At 46.3% G+C, this 24730-nt stretch overlaps 2 protein-coding genes across 6 annotated transcripts in view; one reads left to right on the forward strand and one right to left on the reverse strand.

The window, feature by feature from the left end:
* Positions 1-4995: 4995 nt before the first annotated feature.
* Positions 4996-20655, forward strand: ippk (inositol 1,3,4,5,6-pentakisphosphate 2-kinase). Of its 2 annotated transcripts, none has more exons than XM_024269942.2 (14): positions 4996-5232; positions 6934-6993; positions 9578-9673; positions 11711-11777; positions 12881-12999; positions 14050-14139; positions 15976-16034; positions 17360-17432; positions 17678-17830; positions 18626-18743; positions 18849-18984; positions 19053-19155; positions 19220-19311; positions 19436-20655. In XM_024269942.2, exons 1-14 carry the CDS (start codon positions 5152-5154, stop codon positions 19668-19670), a joined length of 1482 nt encoding a protein of 493 aa, XP_024125710.1. In that variant the 5' UTR covers positions 4996-5151; the 3' UTR covers positions 19671-20655. The 2 variants fall into 2 exon arrangements, with proteins under 2 accessions (XP_024125710.1, XP_024125711.1); XM_024269943.2 differs by lacking the exon at positions 4996-5232 and adding an exon at positions 5489-5643.
* The window catches only part of LOC112144994 (centromere protein P), a 121298-nt gene continuing 117133 nt past the window's right edge, over positions 20566-24730 (reverse strand). For 3 of the 4 annotated variants that reach the window (XM_036212105.1, XM_036212104.1, XM_036212103.1), the window contains 3 exons: positions 22468-22547; positions 22302-22393; positions 20566-20813 (listed from right to left, as the gene is read on the reverse strand). In XM_036212105.1, the coding sequence (XP_036067998.1) occupies positions 20674-20813; positions 22302-22393; positions 22468-22547 (312 nt within the window). In that variant the 3' untranslated portion in view covers positions 20566-20673. Of the gene's footprint in view, positions 20814-21299; positions 21453-22301; positions 22394-22467; positions 22548-24730 lie in introns of all 4 variants that reach the window. The other variant, XR_004947964.1, reaches the window with a different exon arrangement.

A 24730-nucleotide genomic window follows, 5' to 3' on the forward strand; every position in this document is an offset into this window, starting at 1 on the left:
GAATGGACTTCCTGGTCAAACACCATGAGACACGGTTTACTGCAGTTATGGGATGTGAGTGTTAATCTGCTGCAGGGTCGAGAAATGATTCCAGTGTGTTGCAACGTGTCTTTATCCACTGTGGTGACTGTTCCACCATTGAGTGAAGCCCTGGTTCCTGTAACTGTGTCTGGTGCAAGGGGTACATGTTTACCCGCTTTGAGTTTTGATGGGTACCCGGAACCTAATATTTCTGAGAAAATTGGGTTGGTGTTTGCACATACAGTAACATCTGTTAAAGAGGGTGTAACAGTTGCATGTGTCCTTAACGCCACGGGTAATGCAGTGGAGCTGAAACAGGGGCTTCATGTGGGCGAGTTATACCCATTAAGCGACGCTGAGGTTGCGCCATCCATTCAAAAGTGAACGTAGTTCAGTCACAACCACCACCTACTATGCCTTTCACACTAGATGATTCTCCCATTTCCGAGGAACAGAAAGCTAAGCTTTCTGCTTTATGAAAAAGGTTCTGCATGATTTTCTGCTCTTCTGACGGAGATGTAGATCACTGCACCATGGTCAAACACCACATTAGAACTGGTGACCATTCTCCAATCAAGCAGCGTGCATACCAAGCTTCTCCAAACAAACAGGCAGAGACTGAACGGCAGGTGTCAAACTTGCTAGCTGACAGGTTAGTTGAGGAAAGCTGCAGCCCCTGGGCGTCACCTGTGGTGCTAGTTAAGAAAAAGGGAGGCCAGTGGCGATTCTGCATAGATTACCGTCGCCTCAATGCTGTTACCATTAAAGATTCTCACCCACTCCCAAGAGTGGATGACAGTCTTGATGCTTTGGCTGGGTCTATGTGGTTCGGCACGCTGGATTTTTCAAACGGCTACTGGCAGGTGGAAGTTGCTGAGGAGGATCGTGAGAACAGCCTTTACAACAGGCAGAGGCGTGCCATGCCCACGGGTCTAAGCAATTCTCGTGCCACATTTCAACGCATGATGGAGCTGGTGCTACGGGGTTTACCATGGCACATTTGCATGGTTTATTTGGATGACATACTTATTTACAGTCGCACATTTGAAGAGCACAGTCATCATCTGGAGGTGGTCCTAACACGGATCAGAGATGCAGGGTTGAAACTCAACTCTAAAAAGTGTCATTTTGCCAGAGATCACGTGGTTTTCCTGGGTCACGTTGTCTCCAGGGAAGGTCTTCAGCCTGACCCACGTAAAACTGACAAAGTGAAGAGCTGGCCAACCCCCTGCACTCCATCGGAAGTGAGGGCTTTTGTTAATATTACAGGCGATTTGTAAAGAACTTTTCAGAGCATTCCGCCCCTTTGAATCACTTGGCAGGTAAAAATGTTCCTTTTGAATGGACAGCAGAGTGTGAAGCCTCTTTCACTCACCTGAAGATGGCGCTCACCTCTGAACTGGTGGTGACCCTACCTAATTTTTCTCTGCTCTTCAGGATTTACACGGATGCGTCTAATCATTCGGTTGGAGCTGTGTTAGCCCAAGAGGTTGATGGTCTGGAACGTGTGGTAGCTTATGCTAGTCAGGCTCTCACGCAGCCTCAGAAATGGTGGTCCACTTTTGACAGGGAACTGTGGGCTGTTGTTTGGGCTGTTCGGGAGTTTAAACATTATGTAGGCCTTTCAGCTTTCACCATCGTCACTGATCACCGCCCCCTCCTTGGGCTCAGGAGGATGTCCCTTGACAACGACCCCTCGGGACATCGCGGTCGGTGGGTCCTTGAACTAGACCGATTTGACTGGACAATCGTCCATAAAGAGGGTTCAAAACACAGAAATGCTGACGCCATGTCTCGCAGGCCTGTTTCTCCTGTCTCAGTTGAGGTGGATGCGTCGGCTCTGGTTGGTGTTTGTGCTGTTGACCGGGACCTTCAAGTGAGTTCTCTTAGCTTGGATGACGCAGACATGCGACTTTTGCAGGGTGAAGATGCTGACATTAGTGTGGTGGTAGCGTGGCTCAATCAAGGCCGGCCAAATCCACCTCCTATCCGCAAAAGGGGATCCTCCTTGGGCCTGAGAAAACTGTGGACTGAATTTAGCCGGCTGGCTATGATGAATGGTTTGTTGTGTCGAACAGTCCTGTCTTCCCCAGCGTGTGAAAACGAGTCCAGGTGGTAGTGCCCTCTGTGTTAGTTCCTGACCTTTTGGAACAATTACATGGTGGACCCACAGCTGCTCACTTTTCAGCAGAGAAAGTTTGGGAGAAGGCTAGGCAGAACAATTATTGGCCCTTCATGCTGCGCGATATACGGTGGTGGTGTGAGCAGTGTAGGGCGTGCCAAACGCGTAGACCTCCTACGCCCAAACCAAAAGCTCCTATGGGGAGCTCGCCTGTCAGCCGGCCTTTACAAACAACGTGTGGCAGCAGATATTTTGGAGTTACCTGTAACCTCTCGAGGCAACAGGTAAGTTTTAGTAGTGGAAGACTACTTTACTAAATTTGTGAATGCCTATGCTCTGCCTAACCAGACTGCACAGGCTGTTGCTCGTTGTTTGTTTGAAGACTATGTTCTGGTGCATGGTGCTCCTGAAGTTCTTCACAGTGACCAAGGGCGACAGTTTGAAGCTGAGGTGGTGCAGCTACTGTGTAAGTGGATGGGAATAAAGAAAACTCGCACCACAGCTTACAATCCGAAGTCTGATGGCATGGTGGACATAATCAGACTCTGATCGATCAGTTATCTAAGATGTTGTTATCCTACGGAGGTGAGTGGGAGGAATTTTTGAAAGCGGTGTGTTTTGGATATAACACCACACAGGACTCTACTTCACGTTTCAGTCCCTTTTATCTCATGCATGGTCGTGAGGCCCGGGTTCCAGCTGATTTGTTGATCCCAGCCAGTGTGTTAGATACCCTAAGTGTGGGGTATCTCTCAACATATGTCTCTTCGCTGGTGTCTCGCCTTGGTGCTGCCTTCAGTACAGCCAGACTTCATGCAACAGAGGCACATGAGAAACAGAAACTTCACCATGATGAAGACTCCTCTCACCGTCCATTTACAGTGGGGGCGTTAGTGTGGCTAAACAATCCAACAGAAAACCGCTCAAAGCTTGCTCCCCACTGGAAGGGCCCTTATCAGGTAGAACAAGTGTTGACTTCGGGGGGTGAGGTTGGTCTCACCTATCGCATTGTGAACCCCTGTGACCCACATGACAGAGCTCAGGTGGTTCATCACAACAGACTGAAGTCGTACACTTTGCCTATGACTGCTCAGATGCCTACTCCACTCTCTCCCGTTCACAGGACTCGTGGAGGTGCCCCACATTCAAGTGAAGGTGAACCCCCTGAGAGGGGCTGCGGGGACACAGATCACGAGGAAAATTTGGCGATTCCTACATGTTCCCGTACTTGTCGGCGGGTGCGCCCCCCTTCACATGACTGGGTCTCAATGACTTTATGTTCTTAAATTTCATCGTTAATGTCTTACTTTTGTCCTCCTGATCATTCGTTAGTGCGCATGACAGGCACATGATGTAATGTGACAGAAGGGATTGTGGGTAGAAAAATGGAAAAGGCGGTTAATTAAAAATGGCTGTTCTAACTCCAAGACGTGTGTCTCTGAGCTCCCTTATTTGATACCGGCTACGCCGAAGGACGGAGAACCGAACCCGGAAAACCGGCTACACTTGATTGTGCGTCGACGCGGCCAGTGTGGAAGCACCTTACAGGTGCACGTTACGTACACGTTACATTTTTGTTGTTTTTTCGAATCCTCAAAATGAAAATGACATCAAAAATCGTATTTCTTTATTGCATTTCTTTAATTTCATCAAAGCAATGAAACAAACTGTAATTCATTCATATCGTAGTGATGGTCGCGGGCACGCGGGGCTTGCTGTCGGTCTGGCAGCGCAAAGAATTGTGGGTTACCCATCCTTTTCCTGTCTGATTGGAATTGGATTTGAGTTTGGCTTTTCATCAATGTGTCCTGTTGTCTGACTGTTCAACATTCGTTGGCATTTATTATTTTGTCCTGTTATGTTTGAATTCTTCCTGCTCCTGGAGTGAGAATGAGGGAGAGACTGATGACGACCCCCTCTCCTTGTGTCATTGAGGGATGTCAAAATAACAGGATGGATGTTCGGTATGTATGGAAGCCTCAACTGCTCATAATTAAATATATAAATACGTCTATAGTCAAACAAACAACTGTTAACACTCCAATAAAAGTCTTTTCAATGAATAAAATGATCATGAAATTGTGAAAAACCTGCACACAAAATTTTAATTGACCATTTTATTGTTAAATACATCTCGTTTTTGCTTTAAAACATGTTTACCGTGTTAAAAATCATTTTATAATAAATATACATAAAATAATAATTTTCTTAAAATCATGTTGAATATTATTATAATAATGTTTTTTTTTTCAGAAACTCTGATTTCAAAATCACTATTTTCCATAAGTTTTTTATTTTATTTCACATTGCTGTTTTTCAGAACGTCGCATTTATTTCATAATCAGCTTTTACAGAAGAATAACTGTCTGTCAATCAAGCCTGAAAGGCGGAGATTTTAGCTGTCAGTTTCAGCATCATGAGCAGTCAAAATCAGCTTACAGCATTCACACTAAATTATCACAGGTAATGGTATATATTTAGTTCCTAATTATGTTAAAAAATTGTTTTCAAAGTTTTATAAATATAGCTTCAGTTTGTAATAAATGTTTAGAGCTAAAGGTGTGTTTTGTGAGTTTGACATCCCTGCTGTAGACTATATAAAAACACGTCTTGTTCTATTAAGAAAAATATGTTAATATAAAAAAACTAAAATATTTGACTCTTGTGCGACATTGTTTACTATTATTGTTTTCCTCGTATTTATGGTCGTTGCTTTGTTCTGAGCCCTTTGTATTCAATAATAATTGTATTTTTTTTAGATATTTGTGCTGTTTTGTTAAAATATTTGGTCAATTAAAATTAATTTAAATTAAAACATATTTTTGAAAGGACGATCGGAAGTGACGTTAATCGGACTGGACGAGGTGTTGTAGTTCCTCTTCGGCTGTAGTTCTTGTCAAAACTGGTGCTAGCAGGTCGCGGGGCCGGCGGTGTTCCCGTGCGTGGCCGTGCGGTGTTTTGGTTCTTCTCGAACACAAACAGGAAGGGAGTTCGGCGCTTCCGTTACGATGGAAGTGGACAAAATGGACGAGAACGACTGGAAGTACCACGGAGAGGGGAACAAGAGTCTGGTCGTCTGTCACGTTCAGGTGAATGGAGGCTGCTAGCTAGCGGGATGGAAGCTAGCCTCGGCCGGCTAACGGTGCTCCACCGCGCACACGCCGGGCTCAGCGAACCTCGGTCCGGTTCTACGGGCCTGTGGCGGAACCAGCGGGCTGTTGTTAAGGACGGGCCCGCGACGTTCTGCCGGAGCTGTCACCTCTGTAATCCGGCAGGCGCGCAGTGATTTACGGCAGCACCCCGTTATTCTCGTCGGGGTTCGAACTGTTCTGCTGGAACCGGGTGTGTCTGTTCGAGTGTAACTTCCGCACGGCTAGCCGGTTCCGGGGATCTGCCGTTCTGGACTCCTGACGTGCTCGGCCCTCCCTCCGCGTGAGCGGGCGCGCGCCCTTTGCGTGTCGTGACATTCACGGGGTCACTGATGGAAGAGCGTGAAGGCCGTGAGTCACTGACTGCCGGAGAAAGGGAAGTGGGACACGCGCGCGGGCTGCTTTTCTCTGTACTGGGATGCTGTGAAAACAAGATAAATACTTCAGGACTCAAACCAGAGAAACTCGTTTCTTCTGGCTGCTGTAACCATGGTTACCCTGTATTAGGCTCATGCTCAGCAATTTGACTGCAGGCTTTGAATGTCGAGCAACATTCTCTAGTTGCGCTTGGAGTCAGACCATAGACTGTTCTTACACAGTCTGAGTCAGGCCCACAGTCAGAGATTGTGTTCTGGGAGATGAAGTCTCTCTAACAATGGAATGACGTCATGGTCATGCATGTTCCTGACGAACAGATGTTCTCCAAACTCCATCAGAGGTGACAACAAGAACAGGGAGACACGCGCACCAAAACGTTCCACAACTTTTCAACCGTTAACGTGATTCCAGAAGATCCTGAAGCCGAGAAAACCGCAGTCACGTTAACGGCTGAAAAGTTACAGTAAGTCGAAGAACTCCGGCGCTTCAAGGGTTAACTCAAGTGTGTCAGGAGATGCTGTCCAGCAGCACCTCAGCCGCCCGCCAGCCTTTGTTGCTGGGAATAATGGTTAATCCTGTCGTGGTTTGACTCATTCGACTGGATCTGGGTCTGAACTTGCACGCTGACGCACACGACACTCCTCCAGCTCTGAAGGAGCTGAGAATTTCTCCTGACACACCCCAGACTGTGGGAAAACCGAGGTGGTGCCCAAAGCTTTCAGGTTGTGAATGAACGGCAGCACAAATGCAGAAGTGTTCCTCATTAGCTTGTTTCAGTTTTTTCCTCAGGCAACATGTTAATCACACAGCTTCAAAGTAGAAGAGGATTGTTTATTTGTCCTTGCTATAAACAAGCTAACAAAACGGTTAGCATGTAGCTGAAATATTAGCTAAACTCCAAAATAGCCTAAAAAATACTTAGTAAATGCCAAAATAGTCCAAAAAGCTGCAGAATGGCAATTTTTGAAACTTTAAAACTGTAACTTTTCAACATAATTCTGAATCATAAAAATGCAGGAATATTATTCCAGAATAATTAAACCTTAAATAACTTTCAATATTTTACTCTCCATAAAAATATATTTTGTCAAAATTATACAAGTTAGAAATGAGCTCAAGTTAACATCGGGTCATTAATAAGAATAAAGTGATCTGGAGGGCCGGATCCGGCCCCCGGGCCTTGACTCTGACACGTGTGCTCTAGACTTGACATCTGTGAAGTGTCTCATCAGCAGGTCTAACTGGATCTTCTCTGTTTTGCAGTTTCCGAGGGTTTTACGTTTGCTCAAGTATCCAGCAGCAGACTCAGAAAATCCGCCGCAGGTAAGAAGCTCGTTTTTTAAAACTTTCTAAAGACATTTTGTTCCCATGACACATTTTTGCCGCCGTAACTTTGGGGGAGTTGTGCTCTGGTGGTTATAGTGATGTCTCAGAACCGTACGGTGACAGAGTTCTCTGAACCACGCTTCATTTAACCGTGTCTGAACCATCCCAGCAGAGACACCGACTGGGCTCTGGGCTCAAACCATAGACAATACATAGAGAACTGGACTGAACATCCCCTCCCCACTGGCGTTCCAAACAGGAAGTACTCACCAAAATCCCATAGCCTTCTATTGAGACATGAACCACTATCACTCAGTCATTCTGTTTGTCAGGATAACTGCTCTTGCTCTAGTGTTTCTTTTTAACATGTTCTCGCTAAACCTAATTTTTCTTCATGATAGATTTTCTTTATTGCAAGTTATTATCTAGCCAATCAGAGGCCTCAATGAGAGCATGTGTTGCCCAATGGCCCCCGCCTCAAATGTTCAAACCGTTTGACAGATTCTTGGACCAATCACTGCTTGCTAACGTTGTTTGGTCCCAAAATAGTGAAATAAGGCGATATCTGCACCGCAGAAAAATGGTGACTGAGTTGGATTCATTTCACTGGAACCCGAGGTAACAGGCGTGTCCATCTCTATTTATGTCAATGGTTCAGACTGATCTCATGCTGGAGGGACTCAGAAACGGATCTGAGTGGAGTTTGTCTGTCTCCTCCTCATAGTCATCTTGAGATGGAAGTCTCCAAACTGTCCAATAGACGACCGATCCTGAGGTTTGGTAGAAACTCCACTGGTGGACGTAAACTCCTTCCTGCCTCTGTGCTTCAGCGCTCGCTCTTGCAGACATGGCAGGAAAAGTTCTGGGTGTCACATGGTTGTGTTTGATGACATCACAGCTTTGTTTCCACTCAGCAGTCAGTATTGGAGGAGTAGTACGGTCCGGTCGGTCCAGTTAATTCCAGTTTCCAGTCAGTTCAGCCTCGCTTCCACGGTTTGTTTTCATGGTGCTGTAGAGTGCTAGCAGGTCGTTGTAGAGCGACGACTAGCAAAGCAACAACAATGGAGGTCATCCAGCAGCTCGTCTTTTTCCGTCTTTACATTCTGTACATCCTGTAGAACAGGAAGTTAATGCTGTTTAAAGAAGTTTGAAGAGTACCGCCGTAAAGAGCAAAACGCTAGCTTAGCGCTATACTGGTGGTTTCTAATGTCGTCAGCACTGTTAAATGGGTCCATTTAACATTAGAAAGGGTCAATTACTGGATCGGACCGGACCGCTCAGTGGAAACGAGGCTCGCTGTTCTGAACGATCCACTTCAAACGACGCCTCTTCCTCTTCAGGCTCCTGGTCAAACCGAAAGTGAACACCAGGATGTTATTCAAGTTGCTTCACTTAAAAGTCACAACAACATCCTGAAAGCTGAAAGAACGAGCGGTTTGAACAGCCAAGGCGTTTCTTAGGTCAATAAACCAGAGCGATGCAGCACAAAGCCTGTCAAAGGTGTTGGTGTGAGCCAGCCGACGACAGATAAGATGCACATTTGACTCCAAACATGATAGGCTGTCATTTCCATGGACCATCAGCAGGCTGCAGGTCTGGACTGAAACATCCGTTATCATTGTAGCGGGCGCTCCTCACCAGATGGGGTGGAGAGTGGTCCAGAGTGCAAGAAGAACCAAGAAGAACCGGAGACTCCAGCTATCATATCTGAGCTTTCTAAGGAAAATGACCGAACAGAACCGCAGCTGACATCATCTTTATAACTTAGCTGCAAGCTGTTGCTCTTCTATAGTGTAAAGTGTGTCAGGGTCAAGGCCCGGGGGCCGGATCCGGCCCTCTGGGTAATTCTATCCGGCCCTCCAGATCATTTTATTTTATTCTTATTAATGACCCGATGTTATCTTGAGCTCATTTCTAACTTGTATAATTTTGACAAAATATATTTTTACAGAGCGTAAAATATAGAAAGTTATTTAAGGTTTAAGATGATTTATTCTGGAATAATATTCCTGCCTTTTTATTATTCATATTTATATTTAAAAGTTACAGTTTTAAAGTTTAAAAAATTGTCATTCTGCAGCTTTTTAGACCATTTTTGCATTTACTAAGATTTTTAGGCTATTTTGGAGTTTAGCTATTTTTTCAGCTACATGCTAGCTGTTTTGGCTAAGCTAAGTTCTTTTTGTTTGTTTTTAGGCTAATTTGGCATTTTGCTAATATTTTAGCTGGCTATCAACTTCAGTGTTTTCAGCCATCAGCTTTTGGGTTTTTCAGCATCTTCAGCATCCAAATTCAGCTCACAGCATCACACTAGCATTATTACAGGTAATGTTATATATGTAGTTCATAATTATGAACAGATATACATTATTACAGGTAATGTTGTATATCTGTTCTGTTTTAAAAATGTCATTTTACAGTGTTCAATAAATGTTTATCCTGTTTGTCCTGCGACCTCAGGTGTTTTCCCCCCTTGTGTGGTTGAGTTTGACCCCCCCTGCTGTAAAGTGTTGTGTGGTAAACGTGTGTAACCCAGTCAGCTGCTGTACTTGTGGGTCTCATTTGTGTGTTTGTGCTGCAGACGGCTGAGCAGGCGTTCAGGCAGATCCAGAACATGGTCGACTTCAGCTCCAAAGTGATGAGCAGCCTGCTGGGGGACAAGTTCATCCACAGCGGGGTAAGCCAGCATGACGCTCTGTTTCCTGTTTGTCACGGCGTTGTAGAAAACAGTGCTGGGGAGGGATCTGCAGGGGGTTTCTGTTCTGGTGTGGTCTCTGAATGTGACTGTAGGATTTTCACTTTAAACTTATAATCCGCCTCGATCAAATCTGACCTGATTTCAAAGCCTTCTTTGAGGTATTTTAATTATGATTCTGCTGTTTTTAGACACAATCTAGAAAGTGGTATCGTTTTCTAAGACAGGGCTCCCCAAACTTTTCCTTGTGAGGGCCACATAGTGGTTTTCTTCTCCGATGGGGGGCCGGGTCTGGATCGCATGACCAGACTGAAGAAAAATAAATAAATCATGCATCTCTGATCGTGTTCTCACACTAACATTAACAGGGCAACAAAAATAGTGATCAATATCATTTCTGTCCAGCCGTGCAGTTCTGATCCAGATTCCAGTTCAGACCAAAGACGTTCATGGATCTGTTTGACTTGAAGTGAATGAATCCGGATTGAGTGAACTGAAATTTTGTGGATTACAGACTGTAGAACCTACAAAACAACTACAAGCTTTTTATACCAACATCTCCTGATTCACAATAATTTGAATCAAGAAAAGCTCAGAAATACAGTTTTGATGTTCTGTATAAATGTCCTTCATCATGAGAAATAACATCAAGAACATGTTACTCCATTTTCATTGGAGACGGTCTTTAAGACCTGCTATGAAACACGTTGAAGCTGCTGCAGCTCTGTTTGCCTGAAGGTTTGTGTTCATTAAAAGTGAAATCAGGCATTCAAATGTGGCAAACCCTCTAATGGTCACACGAAACCTGATGCTCCAGACGCTTGTGGGAGGAGCTATACCTGACTGTATATCTCATTTACTATGAATGGAAGACACAGATGATGTTTGAAGATCAGGTTTCTTTAAAGAGTAATCATGTCTCCATATCTGGGTTCATGAGATCATTCAGACTCTCCCTGCTGCGTCTCAGTGACGGCTGCTTTCAGCGGTACTTCTCTCTGTGACCCGGTTTGATGACTCGCTGTCCCGTATTCGGCCCAGGAGGGAAAAGTAAAAATAAAACTAGAGAGTCGAAGTGTCTCGATGTAAATATGATGAAGTTCAGAAGGTGAACGTCCGTCTGCTGATAGACTTAAGCACGTCACATGCCCAAAGCTAAGCCTCTCATTGGTCGACGCCAGGCGTCTTCTTTGCTAAAGTTCAGATTTTTTAACTCTTGATGCGCTGCCCAAAACGCACCGCGCCCGGCGCTCAAATTGCGCTGCAGACCCCGTCTGACTCGACATTAAATATGAACGCCCCAACGGATGATTCCCATTGGCTGTGAACGCAGCTGAAGAAGACCCAGAGGTCTGTACAGTCACAACTGCCGAACGCTGGCCCAACCTGTAACTATCAGGAGCAATGAGGGGTTCAGCGTCTATGCAAGGCGGGAACCAAAACTACAATCAGGGGTTGACTGCTCTACCTGAGCACCATGACCTCCCTATTTAGACTTTGACATGGACTCGTCGTCTCTAGTCTGTCTGTAAAGAGAAAATGTTGAGTTGAAAGAAAAGTATTTTGAGGTGGCTCAGAATGAAACAACCTCACGTTGGAGACCAGTTCCTCTGCTGGAAAAACCCAGGAGGGTGCAGGCTCATTGCTGAGCATCCGATCACCACCTTTCTTTTAGAAACCCAACTCTTTATCTGTTGTGTAAAAGTCTTTTTCTGCTTGTTCTGCTGCTCGTTCACCTTCACCGCTCTGTGAGAAGTTGTGAAATAAAAGCTTTAAGAAGCTTTAAGGAGGACTTTGACAGAGGAGTCCATCAGATGTGAGGAAACCACCAAGATAAAGGTGTTTTTACAGACTGGATACCTGCTGTCAGGTGTTTGTCTCAGCTGAAACCTCTCTGGAGACCTGAATACTACAAAACATTCATTTAAACTCTTTTGGGTTTTAAAGTAGTCGGTTTGCTTCAGAATGTGCAGTGAAGCTGACATCTGCCATAAACCCCTCATCTGTCTCTCTGCACAGGAAGTGGTGAAACTGCCTCTGGAGTTTGTGCGACAGCTGTCAATCAAAATCCAACAACAGAGACCAGGTAAGAGATCTGAGTGGAGACCCTGCAGAGCGCCCTCATTCCTCCCGTCGGGTTCTGGTGCTGCCGGTGTAGGTATCAGATGTGCTCGGCCTGTCAGATCGGCTCGGGGGCTGGCGCATAGATGACGTGTAAGATTGTGATTGGTCCGGACTATTGGACCACTGTCACGTGACACGGGGAATGACACACACACTTCTGCCATAACAATGCACGGATTCTTCCCGAGTAAAAAACCGAGGAGGTCCGAACAAATACGGTAAGAATGACAAAAGGAGAAGGAATATTTGCAATCAGCCGCAAAAACCTTGACAGCGAAATAATCCGATGGAGAGGAATCATCACAGGATAATGATCGTTATTTTAATAGAGAGAAATCAGGCTGGGAAGCATGAAGTTTGAGGTAAAGTGGGTGCTAGCGAGTAGCATGCTAGCTTGTTGATGGTCGCAGATTAAAAAACAAAAAAAGAAAGTAATTATTCGCACGTATTTTTTCTAAATACATCCTGCCAATGTTGAACTGGTCGCACGGACCGATGAAGTCCCGCTAGAACATGCAGCTCACGTTCTGCTCCGTTACACAAACACTGAGGAGAGCAGACGTTAGTGAAGGAGCTGTCAATGCCAGAATAATAAATAACAGCCCGAGCAGATCTCAACACTTTTTCCTTTCTTTTTCAAAAAATAAACTGTATTGTAAACATCAGTTTCAGTACAGAAAAACAGCAAATTAGCCAACTCGTTTGTTACAGTCGTGTGACGTCATCACTAGTCGCAAGCCCCCGAGCCGGCTGCAGCTTCTGAATGCATAGATGCAAAGTGGGCGTGGCCAAGGTCCAGTGAAGGCCTGAAACCAACTTGAGGGCTTTCTGGGAATGTTGTGACCACAGATGATCCCCGTTACAGTTTGAACTCTAACATTTAAGCTAACAGCACGTGCAGCTCCGCCCCTGCAGCACCTGAGTGAGCAGCAGGTGACTCGTGTGCAGCCTGTCTGCGTCTGAGGGGAAGTAAAGGCCTCGTGGTTGGATGCTATTGAGGAATGTGCACCAGCACCCCAGCCAGTGTGGAGCTCTAACCCTCTAACCGCTCCCTCCTCTCACCAGCTTGGCGCTGTGACAAAGTGATGGACATCTACAGCGGCTGTGCTCTCTGTCTGCCCAACCTGACCTCCCCGGCTCTGCACCAGGCAACGCTGACCCCGCCCCTCTGCATCGAGATCAAGGTACGCAGCTGCTGCTCTTTAGAACCATCATTTTCATCATGTAGTCCACTCCTGTCAAAGTCAAGGCCCGGGGGCCGGATCCGGCCCTCCAGATCATTTTATTTTATTGTTATTAATGACCAGATGTTGTCTTGTCCTCATTTCTAAATTGTATAATTTAGGACAAAATATATTTTTATGGATTGTAAAATATTGAAAGTTATTTAAGGTTTAAGTTGATTTATTCTGGAATAATATTCCTGCCTTTTTATTATTCATAATTATGTTTAAAAGTTACAGTTTTAAAGGTTTAAAAATGAGCATTCTGCAGCTTTCTGGACTATTTTGGTATTTACTAAGATTTTTAGCTAATATTTCAGCTACATGCTAGCTGTTTTGGCTAATTTAGGCTTTTTTCAGTTTTTAGCCTTTTGAAGTTTAGCTATTTCTTTCAGCTACATGCTAGCTATTTTGGCTAACCAATTTTTTTTAGGCTAGTTTAACTTTTAGCTAATATTTTAGCTAGCTATCAGCTTCAGTGTTTTTATCTGTCAATTTCAGCATCTTCAGCAGCCAGATTCATCTTACAGCATTCACACTAGCATTATCACTGGTAATGCTATATATATAATTGTTATTTATGTTAAAAAGTTCCGGTTTTAAAGTTTTAGAGTGTTTAATAAATGTTTCTCCTGTTCGGACCACCACCTCAGGTGTGTTTTGGATTTTGGCCTCTTGTGATTCAGTTTGACTTCCTGCTTTGGTCTGTCAGTTATTTCAGATGCAGGATTTTTTTCAGGATAAAGTTCTGCTTTTACCTAAACTGTTATAATGTCTTTTGTTTCATGAAGACACGCCTCCTTCACACAGTTCGTGGGTCAATAGCCTGACTGATGGATCTTTGACTTGTTTTGGAGTTTGAGTAACTTGAGGAGAAACCTCATTGGAAGGAGAGGCTGCTGTCTGACGGCAGGGAGCATGGAGCTAAAGCAGCAGAGCGGGAAATCTCTGGTGTGAAAGTTTAGTCGTTGTGTCACCAGACTCCTCACCTCCTACTCTGTTCACTTTCAGCCCAAGTGTGGCTTCCTACCGTCCCACAAACACGTCAGCAAAGACATCAAGGCCAGAGTGTGTCGCTACTGCATGCATCAGCATTTCAAGGTGAGCCCAGTCCTCCAGTCCTCCAGTCCTCTAGTCCTCCAGTCCTTCAGTCCTCTAGTCCTCTAGTCCTCCAGTCCTTCAGTCCTCTAGTCCTCTAGTCCTTCAGTCCTCTAGTCCTCCAGTCCTCCAGTCCTCTAGTCCTCCAGTCCTCCAGTCCTCTAGTCCTCCAGTCCTCTAGTCATCCAGTCCTCTAGTCCTCTAGTCCTCCAGTCCTTCAGTCCTCTAGTCCTTCAGTCCTCTAGTCCTCTAGTCCTCCAGTCCTTCAGTCCTCCAGTCCTCTAGTCCTCCAGTCCTCTAGTCCTTCAGTCCTCTAGTCCTCCAGTCCTCCAGTCCTCTAGTCCTCCAGTCCTCTAGTCCTTCAGTCCTCCAGTCCTCTAGTCCTCTAGTGCTTCAGTCCTCTAGTCCTTCAGTCCTCCAGTCCTCTAGTCCTCTAGTCCTTCAGTCCTCTAGTCCTCTAGTCCTCCAGTCCTTCAGTCCTCTAGTCCTCTAGTCCTCCAGTCCTCTAGTCCTTCAGTCCTCTAGTCCTCTAGTCCTCTAGTCCTCCAGTCCTCCAGTCCTTCAGTCCTCTAGTCCTCCAGTCCTCTAGCCCTCCAGTCCTCCAGTCCTCTAGTCCTTCAGTCCTCCAGTCCTCTAGTCCTCTAGTGCTTCAGTCCTCTAGTCCTCTAGTGCTTCAGTCCTCTAGTCCTCTAGTCCTTCAGTCCTCCAGTCCTCTAGTCCTCCGGTCTGACAGATGAGAGGAGAGACTTTCCCTTCAGCTGAGGACAGATTTCAGATCGGATTTCTCTGTCAAAGTTCAAACGAGTAACACGGAGAGGATTTTAAAGTTTAATGAGAAGATGGATTTCTCTTTAAGCCGTAGCACAGATCACATGACACTGCTGTCTGATTTCTAAGAGAACTCGGTTATGTCTTCAACCGTGTTCATACTTTACTTGTTGTTGCTTTAAAAATAAGTTCAATCAGAGACAAGAGGATCTTTTCCATTGAGAGTTTCTACACGAGTGGGAAAAAAGGAAAGTAACAAGTTTAATCAAAAAGAACTAACACGGTAATATGTATTACTGCAAATTAATCAAAGAAACAGTCCCTCGCTTTAACTCGGCGGTTCAGGCTTCCACGGCGTGAGGTAAAACATTTCCTCAGGGGTTATCCCGCTCATACCATGGTTACTGACAACATAAATAAATATTCAATCGCTTTTTAGTATTTCATTCTTGCTATTTCTGTGGTTTAATAACTTTTCCACAAAAATCGGACTATTTGATCCGGTGCCATATTGTACAAATACATTTTACCTGGTAAAACGTGTGATTAATCGTGATTAATCTCAACACTAAAGTGCGATTAATCAGATTTTTTATTGTAATTGATTGCCAGCACTAGTTAAAAGTAAATGTTCTAATTGTAGAGTTTCGTGTGTGATTTCATATTGTGATTATTCACTCATAAGTTTAGTTTCAGCAAATACTGAGACAAAAAAAATTAATAGCGATTAATCACTATTAATTTTTTCCAGGTTTACGATTAATTAGTTAATTTTATTTGAATCACTTCCTGGTCCTAGTAGTAAGTAGTAAATTAGTTTTAAAAAATAAGTAATGAGCAAAGTAATTTCAATTTCATCCAGTAAGTAAATGAATCAATTGCTTTTTTAAAGTCACTGCCTCTGAACTGTCTTTAAAACTGTGTTTGGATGGAAACTCGGAGCATAAATGAACAGAATGTCATTTTTCTGTGGCGCTCAGTCTGGTCAGTTTGACACAAGGCCAGGAATGATTGGAGGCAGATTAGGGTCCAGAAGAAACGCCTTCAGATCGTTTGTTCCTTCATCTGCAGGTGGCCAGTGGGAAGTGGAAGAGGCGGAGCCTGTACTGTCCACTGGACCTGTTCTCCGGGTGAGCTCGCTGCTCTTTGTGTGTTTTTGCTGTAACACTGCAGGAACCCTTCCAGAATGCTGGAGTCTGTCAGTAGTTGGTCGTGTTAGTGAAGAGTAGATGATGTTTGAAGAACGGGAATAACCGGCTCTGTCAGGGAAAGAAACGTCTTTGATGGAACCGGGTAGAATCCTGGTCTCTGAGATCATTTAAAGTCCCACTCGGATGAAAATCCTGTCTTTAGTTTTTATCATGTCTGTGTGTCATTTTCTTCTGAAAGAGAGCAAATGTAATAAGTCCTTGCAAATCCATCAAACTGTCTTGGACAGACTCTGTCTGAATGAATGATCTTCTTTCCATCAACAGCTCTGCTGCACATGCACTAAACCCTCATCTGTTCCTAGTGTCTAGTTCAGGTTCTGGAGAAGAGAAGATGGTATCTTCACATTGACTGCAGTCAAATGAGCCGCCGTTCACATTTCTGTGGTCAAATCAGCATCACTGGATTTTTGGTGTGAGTTTCATCCAATACTTACGGTAGCAGGACTGAGAACGCTGGAAAATCTCCACCAGACTCCACGGAGCTTCTTGATGTGACCACGGAAATGTGAATGGCGGCTCATTTGACCGCAGTTGGAAAGGATTGTAAATCAATGAAAGAGCATTTTGATGTTAGCTTTGATTATTTTATCAAGAACTCTGAGAAACCAATGATTGAATGTATTGATCACAGTCAATAAACATTGGAGAATTAGCTAAAAGAGTCTTTGGTGAACTGGAAGGAGAAAGAATCAGGATTTTGGAGGAAGTTCTGTCCATGAAGATCTTCACTTCCTCGGATCAGAACCATACGGCTGGACATTACCCAGATTGATGGACGTTTTAGTAAAGATATATGCTAACGAGACACAGAGCTATCATAATCAGACAGGGGGGGGCAGGGGCGGAGCACCAAAAGCCACGCCCCCTCAGAGGAGATTTTCAGATCAACATGAAAAATGTCTTTAAGACATTTAGGTTGTGGGATTTTGGCTTAAAACTTCATAATCATAATTAAACAATACTGGGAACGATTTTTAAATAAAAAATAGTCATGGGAGGATTTAAAGGCACCATGTCAGCTGATCCTTCTTCTCACTGCAGAAGAATCACATGGCAGCAACACAGAAAACTGGACACAGAGCTGAAAAGCAGTTCTGTCCAACAGCTGACGGCTCGGGGGCAGATCAGTTGAGACATCTCGTTTCCTGAAACGTCTCTTTGAAGGCCGTGTTGTTGACTCGAGGAGTGTCCGTTTCCGTGGTAACAGGGAAAGTGGCTTCAGGGTTTGTGTGTTTGTGCTGCAGGAACAAGCAGAGGATGACCTTCGCTGTCAGGCACCTGCTGGAAGAACCGCAGAACAACTTCAAAGTGTTTAAGGTGAGCCCGGCGGCTGTCCGGATGAGGAGTAGAAGCTGCTTCTCCGGCTGCAGCCGCTCTCCTCACAGCGAGAGGGTTCAAATCCCCGCTGTGTGGAGTTAGGTTTCCTCTCAGTCCAAAAACAGGTGTGTGAATGGAGCGGGGAACCCCGCCCTCACCTGAAGCAGCTGGGCTAGATTCCAGCATGTGTCTGTTTAGCCGCTGGAACACCCGCCCGCTGCCTCTGACCGTCCTCTCTGTTGCAGGGGGGGCAGTGTGTCTACAGCTGTAAGGAGAGCAGCGACGACCCCCCAGACGTGAACGGGCTGCTGCATCACCTCAGACCCTACTTCCTGCAGGGGAACAACCGCACCAGCAGTCACATGACCAACAAAGCCATCCTGAACGACTTCATCCAGGTGAGCTGCTCCTTCAGGAGGGCGGGGCTAAACTTCCCTCCTCCTGCTGGATACTGTAGCCTGAAACAGTCAGTCATCTTCCAGCAGCCAAGAAGTAGAGTAGTTTTGTGTTGAACTACAGACGGCCTACTTTTTTTATTGGATTGTTTTCTTGTTATAACGAGATATTAACTCGTAACAAGAAAATGAACTTCGTTTTCTCAAGAAATCGAGATATTAACTTATCACGAGAAAACGATAATAAAAAAAGTAGGCGGGCCGTTTTCGGCTTCTGTACTGAATACATTAAGAAAGAAAAGAAGACGGGAAAGAGCAGCAGGAAGTGATTCCACTCAGCTCAGGAAACATTAGCTGGGAGCTTCTAGCAGACTTGGAACAAGCTTTGGACCCTGACGGAGTCGTGATTCGTCACTAGTTCCTCCCGATTCACCACTGCTGCACTTTACACTTTTAAGACACAAAAAAAGGTAACAGAAGCAAAACAGTTTTGCCTGTGACCCCGAAAGAGAAACGGCGGGTCAAGACCACGGATGGATGGACTTTGATTCTGTTTTTCTCCGTTATGTCTTCCGTTTTCACAGCTGATCAGTTTTAAAGTCTCTCTGCTCACTGACTTGTTGACGGAATAGTCCATTGCTGCAGTGGGATGGGGGGAGGACGAAACACTGACTTGAATATGAATCTTTTAGAAATCTTAAACGTGGTTGAGGCTCTCAGGTGTTGGAGGCCTCAGGTGTTCCTTTGTCTGAAGGTACGTCCCCCCCCGCTCACACCTGAGCCGCTCTCTGTCTGCAGGTCCTGGTGAACGCCCTGCTGAGCGAGAGAGGAGACGGAGGAGCGGTGACTGACCGACAGGAAGAGGGGCGGAGCTTCTGTGAAGCCAGCCTGTTCAACAGAGAGAGGGTTGGCCACGGTCAGAAGCTGCGTCTTTGTGTGTGTTTGTGTCAGAGTTGTGTTCCTGCTGCTCCTGAAGTCGCTCGATCTCCCAGACTCTGAGTCCTCCCGCTTCTCCCTGCAGCCTCTCAGGGTTTACCTGCCGACAGCGTTCTGTTCCGGATCCTGCAGACGCAGATGCTGGACACGCTGGACATCGAAGGACTCTTCCCTCTGTACCGCAGGGTGGAGCAACACCTGCAGGACTTCCCCAAAGAGAGGTAGGTGGAGCCGAGCGGCGCGGCGTGGCGTTCTGAGCGGCGTCCTGACTTCCTCTCCCGTGTGTCAGGAGCCGGCTGCAGGTCGACGGTCCATACAACGAGGCGTTCCTGGAGAAGGTGCAGAAGTGTCGGATGGAGGACGACGGCTCGGTGGAGTCAGCCATCGCTAAGGTGAAGAGGTTTCCAGGTCCGGTAGACAGACGGTCGGCAGCTCTCTAAAACTGTTCTCACACAGGTCCATCAGTACTGTGTCGCCATGACCGCCAAGGACTGCTCCATCATGGTTGTGCTCCAGCCCAGAGAGGAGGAGGAGGAAGATGATGAAGGGTAAGAGATTTAGGACCCAGAAAGTCCAGCGTCTCTGAGACCTCAGAGCAGCCGGACCTCCAGGAGACAATAACCAGACTCGTGCTGGTATGAAAGCTCACCTTCATCCTCTCTCTTCCTCCAGTCTGAGGCGGCTCAGGGACTTCAGACCTTCTCCTTTCTCCTCCTCCGTCTCCATCTTGGATTTGGACCCCAAACCTTTCGACAGTATACCCCGGCAGCTGCGCCTGGACCAGAAGATCGTGTCTTGCTACCTACGGACTGGGGGTGCTTTGCCTAAAGGCTCTCGGCCTCAGCATCCCAGCATCCTCTCTGCTGCAGACCGGGAGGAGTGCACGCTCCTGTTCCACCCCATGTGACTGCGAGAGGAGGAACGGGGCTCCTCACCGACGAAGCTCAACACCTCCTGAATGTTTCTGACTCTCAGCTGCTAGTCTGTGGCAGGGGTGTTGTCATGGCAACGGGTGTTTGGTCCAGTCAAGAGGTCGATCTCGACCTGGTGATCCACTCTCTGTTGTATTTATTTTTTAAACCGTTGGGCGGCCGGTCCGGGTCGCTGCTCCATGGCGGCCGGTTCGGGGTGGCCATTCCAGGTGGGCCGGTCTGGGTCGCCGCTGCGGGGCGGCCGGTCCGGGTCGCCGCCCCTCAGGTGTGAACAGGAGCAGTGCAGCATGGCTTTGAAGCTGCATGAGGCTACCGTGAGAGGCGCCGGACCGCGTCCTCCATCGCTCCTGCGTGCCATGTGGGTTCCGAGCTCGCGCCCGGCGTGACGGCGAGCCCGGTCCATGTTGTGTGTAGAAATCTCACTGTTACAGGCTGCACTCAGGTCAGCTGCCGGCTGATGTTCAGGAGGTCAGAGGTCAGAGGGCGTGCCCCCCCCCCGCAGTGCAGTCACCAACTGGAAACATTTGACTTCAGTTCCTGGTTACTGCGTCCACTCTCCCGCCTCCCACTGGGTTCTGCTCTGCAGCAGGTCATGTGATCTGGCCTTTTCATTTTCCCGCCTCTAACTGGTGCCACTCTGACTGTGACGGCTGCTGGTGGAACCGCTACGGTTGCCATGGAGACGGAGAGTGGACGGCAGTGAACCGCTACAACCTGTAACTGTTGAAATGACGCCACAGGCAGGAAGGTCATGTGACTGGAGTCGGTGGATGGTTTGTTACGATGACGGCTGCACGCCGCCGCTGCACGCCGCCGCTGTGCCAACAGATGGGTGACAGCTCCTCAAACAGACGACAGCGCTGTCTGACATTTTGTATTTAAATTATTTATTTTTGTAGGTTTTGACGGACAGGCGAGCCGCCGCCGCACGCTTTCTATCAGAATAAACATTTGTAAGAGCCCCGCCTCCTCTCTGCTTCAGATGCTCCTCCCCCCCACAGGAGATACCAGCGCTCTCAGGACGCTCTCCACGGCGCCTTCAGCTCCCAGCATCCTCAGCAGGCTCTGGAAGGCCTCAGCGGCGCCGCCCACAGGCTGAGAGGGGAACCGCTCCAGAGCTGCAGGCAGAACCAGAACCAGAACACAGGCTGTGAGGGAGAACCCGGCAGAATACATGAGTAAACCTGAGAGGAAAACCCGGATGGAGGAATCTCCTTCTGTTCTCAGTGGATGAAATGATGGAAGTTTCTGTTAGAAGAAGTTTCCTCCTGATTCATCTGGGAAAGTTTTTGTCCCCAAACTTTTTCCTGTGAGAGCCACAGAACGGGTCGGTTTCTAACTAATCACAGTTATGGTTTTGAGAAAGACGCACACTAATATTAGACCCCTTCTGGGATCTTCACAGAAATAGAGATAATCCTTCAAATCAAATCAAATCAAATCAAATATACTTTATTAATCCCCGGGGGGGAAATTCATTGTGGTGGGCAGCAGCCGCTGGACGGTGCTTTATCCTTCATCCTTCACGGCTCTCTGTAGCTTTTAAAGTTCTCATTCCATTTATTAAATCGAGCTTTTAACTCATTCTAGAGTTTTCTACTAACCAACTTTGACTTGATGTTCCTGCAGGTCACGACAGGAACTCTGGGGTCTCCGAGCTTGTTCTGTTACCGGTGTGGTGCAAAGCTACGTTCCCCCTGCCAGAAAGTGTTTCCCCGCTCTGAGTCTCTGATTTGTTCCCCAACACTCAGTTTGTCCTGGAAAGCGTAGAAAGAAGGTGGATGATTATGACTATGTTTATTCTGAACGTTTATTGTCATGTTTGAGTTTTTTATGCAGGTAAAACCAGATTCTGTCAAACTCCTGCTAATCCAGGCTGTCAGAATCTGTTCCCCCTAATAATTTGCAGTAGAAACAACAAATATTTCACTTCTCTGTAGTTACATTCGTCCATAACAGTTACTGTCATAAATCACATAATCCTAAATTAGTCAAAACAAAGGTTGTTTTTTCTATTTACCACTAAAAGCTGATGTTTACGTAGAACATGTAAGAAAAACATAAAAATATGACAGTAAACTCCCAAAAGCTCCACAATAAAGTATATCCTGATCGTTCATCTTATTTTTACACTTTTTGGAACAAAACACACCAACAACACAATGCCTCAGAGCGGGGAAACACTTTCTGATGGGGGGAACATCCTTTGGCACCACTCTGGTTTCAGTTATGGAGTCTGCATGATGTCAGAACTCAACAGTTTAAAAGTCAACTAACTATTTAGAATGACTGAATGCTCAACAGTCAGTGGCATTTTATTTGTTTTATTGCATTCTTCTTAATCTTTTATTAACTTTATTGGTAATTGCTTTTTATAATTCCGTTTTAAATTTTTGTTCTTAATCTGCCTAATTTGAAGTTTGTTCTTCTTGTGAAACACTTTGGTACACTGAAGGAGTTGTAGAATACTGTATAAATAAAGACTCATTCATTATTCATTTATAAAGTTAAAGTACATTAAACTTTTTGAGTGTCAGCGTCTCCAGCATCAGGCTGAGTCGTGTCGGTCTGCGTCTCGACTGTCCGATGCCTGAAGAGCAGCTTACCCTGTTCTGGGAGTTTGGTCAGCAGGTTGATCTTTGGCACGACCGTTCCCTCAGTGGATATTTCAACTGCCCAGTGGATGAAGAGGACGCAGCTGAGAACGCAGAGCAGGATGGCGTGAAGGACGAGGAGGGCGGCTCCGCCCTATATAAATGTTGGTTTATTTACCCTGGAAGCTCAGGACGCCTCAGGACCATCACCTCTGACCTGCAGCCTCCAGGAAGAGACGCCACGGAGGGAAACGTCTCCTGTGGGAACAGAGAAACGGGTTGGAGCAGATCACTGTTGGGAGTGTAGACTCGGTGTAGACTCGGTGTAGACTCGGTGTGGACTTGGTGTAGACTCGGTGTAGACTCGGTGTACACTCGGTGTACACTCGGTGTACACTCGGTGTAGACTCGGTGTAGACTCGGTGTGGACTCGGTGTAGACTCGGTGTAGACTCGGTGTGGACTCAGTGTAGACTCAGTGTGGACTCGGTGTGGACTCGGTGTAGACTCAGTGTAGACTCGGTGTAGACTCGGTGTAGACTCAGTGTAGACTCGGTGTAGACTCGGTGTGGACTCAGTGTGGACTCGGTGTAGACTCGGTGTAAACTCAGTGTAGACTCGGTGTAGACTCAGTGTAGACTCGGTGTAGACTCAGTGTGGACTCGGTGTAGACTCAGTGTAGACTCGGTGTAGACTCAGTGTGGACTCGGTGTAGACTCGGTGTAGACTCGGTGTAGACTCGGTGTAGACTCGGTGTGGACTCGGTGTGGACTCGGTGTGGACTCGGTGTAGACTCGGTGTAGACTCGGTGTAGACTCGGTGTGGACTCGGTGTAGACTCGGTGTAGACTCGGTGTGGACTCGGTGTGGACTCGGTGTAGACTCGGTGTGGACTCGGTGTAGACTCGGTGTAGACTCGGTGTAGACTCGGTGTAGACTCGGTGTAGACTCGGTGTAGACTCGGTGTAGACTCGGTGTAGACTCGGTGTAGACTCGGTGTAGACTCGGTGTAGACTCGGTGTAGACTCGGTGTAGACTCGGTGTAGACTCGGTGTAGACTCGGTGTAGACTCGGTGTAGACTCGGTGTAGACTCGGTGTAGACTCGGTGTAGACTCGGTGTAGACTCGGTGTAGACTCGGTGTAGACTCGGTGTAGACTCGGTGTAGACTCGGTGTAGACTCGGTGTAGACTCGGTGTAGACTCGGTGTAGACTCGGTGTAGACTCGGTGTAGACTCGGTGTAGACTCGGTGTAGACTCGGTGTAGACTCGGTGTAGACTCGGTGTAGACTCGGTGTGGACTCGGTGTAGACTCGGTGTAGACTCGGTGTGGACTCGGTGTAGACTCGGTGTAGACTCGGTGTGGACTCGGTGTAGACTCGGTGTAGACTCGGTGTGGACTCGGTGTGGACTCGGTGTAGACTCGGTGTGGACTCGGTGTGGACTAGGTGTGGACTCGGTGTAGACTCGGTGTGGACTCGGTGTAGACTCGGTGTGGACTTCACCTTCATTCTGTGTAAGCTGTAAACTCAGGAAGCTCTTAAGATCCGAGTACATGAATGTAGGAGAGCTGACACGATTAGTCGATTATACGACGATTAATTGATTATTGAATATAGTAGTTGATTAGTAGACGACTAAATAGTTGATTATTTGTTGAATATTAAAATAGTCGACCACTTCTTGACTAGTCGTCGACTACTCATTTATTTTAATATTCGATAAGTCATAACTTGTTCCACAGCAGCACTACGGTGATGCATGAACACCTGAAGAGGAATCATGTTGTGACTGAATATAATAACACTGGAGAGAGATCACCGTCGAGGTAAGCTAAGCTAACATTAGCACAAACAGAAACAGATGATGCTCTATGGGGATGGGGGGGTAAAGATGGGCGTTTCCTCTCACTGTCAGGGCTAGCTAAATGTTTAGTGTGGATCTCTTCAACCTGGACTCCATCAGAGTGAAACGTCTCTGAAGGAACATCTGCTCTCTGAAGAGGTCAAGTCTTTCTGCAGACGTGGAGACATGATCATCTCCTGCACTGAGCAAGAGGATTGTACCGTCTGAGATTCTAGAGAAGCTGAATACAGATAGAAAAGAACTTTAGTTCAGTTTGAGTCAGAGAGACCAAAACATCTCTAGTGATAAACAGTTCCACCTCGTTTGATTTAAGTCTAGTTTTAATTCTAGAAATGAATGAAGGAAAGGAGCAGTTCATTAAAGAGTTAATAAACTATTGTCTTCATTGTCTTTATTTTAAGTTTGTCTAAAGCTAATGATGTGTGTTAAGATGTGTGTTCTAAATCCACTTGATGCACCAGCCGATTAATCGACTAATAAAATGTAGCAGCACTGGAACGTCCACATGAATGCAAACGCACTTACACAAATGCCCATAACGGACACACACACACACACCCCAGCTGCCCCCCCTACAC

This window comes from Oryzias melastigma, linkage group LG5 (genome assembly GCF_002922805.2).
Source record: "Oryzias melastigma strain HK-1 linkage group LG5, ASM292280v2, whole genome shotgun sequence".
NCBI lineage: Eukaryota > Metazoa > Chordata > Actinopteri > Beloniformes > Adrianichthyidae > Oryzias > Oryzias melastigma.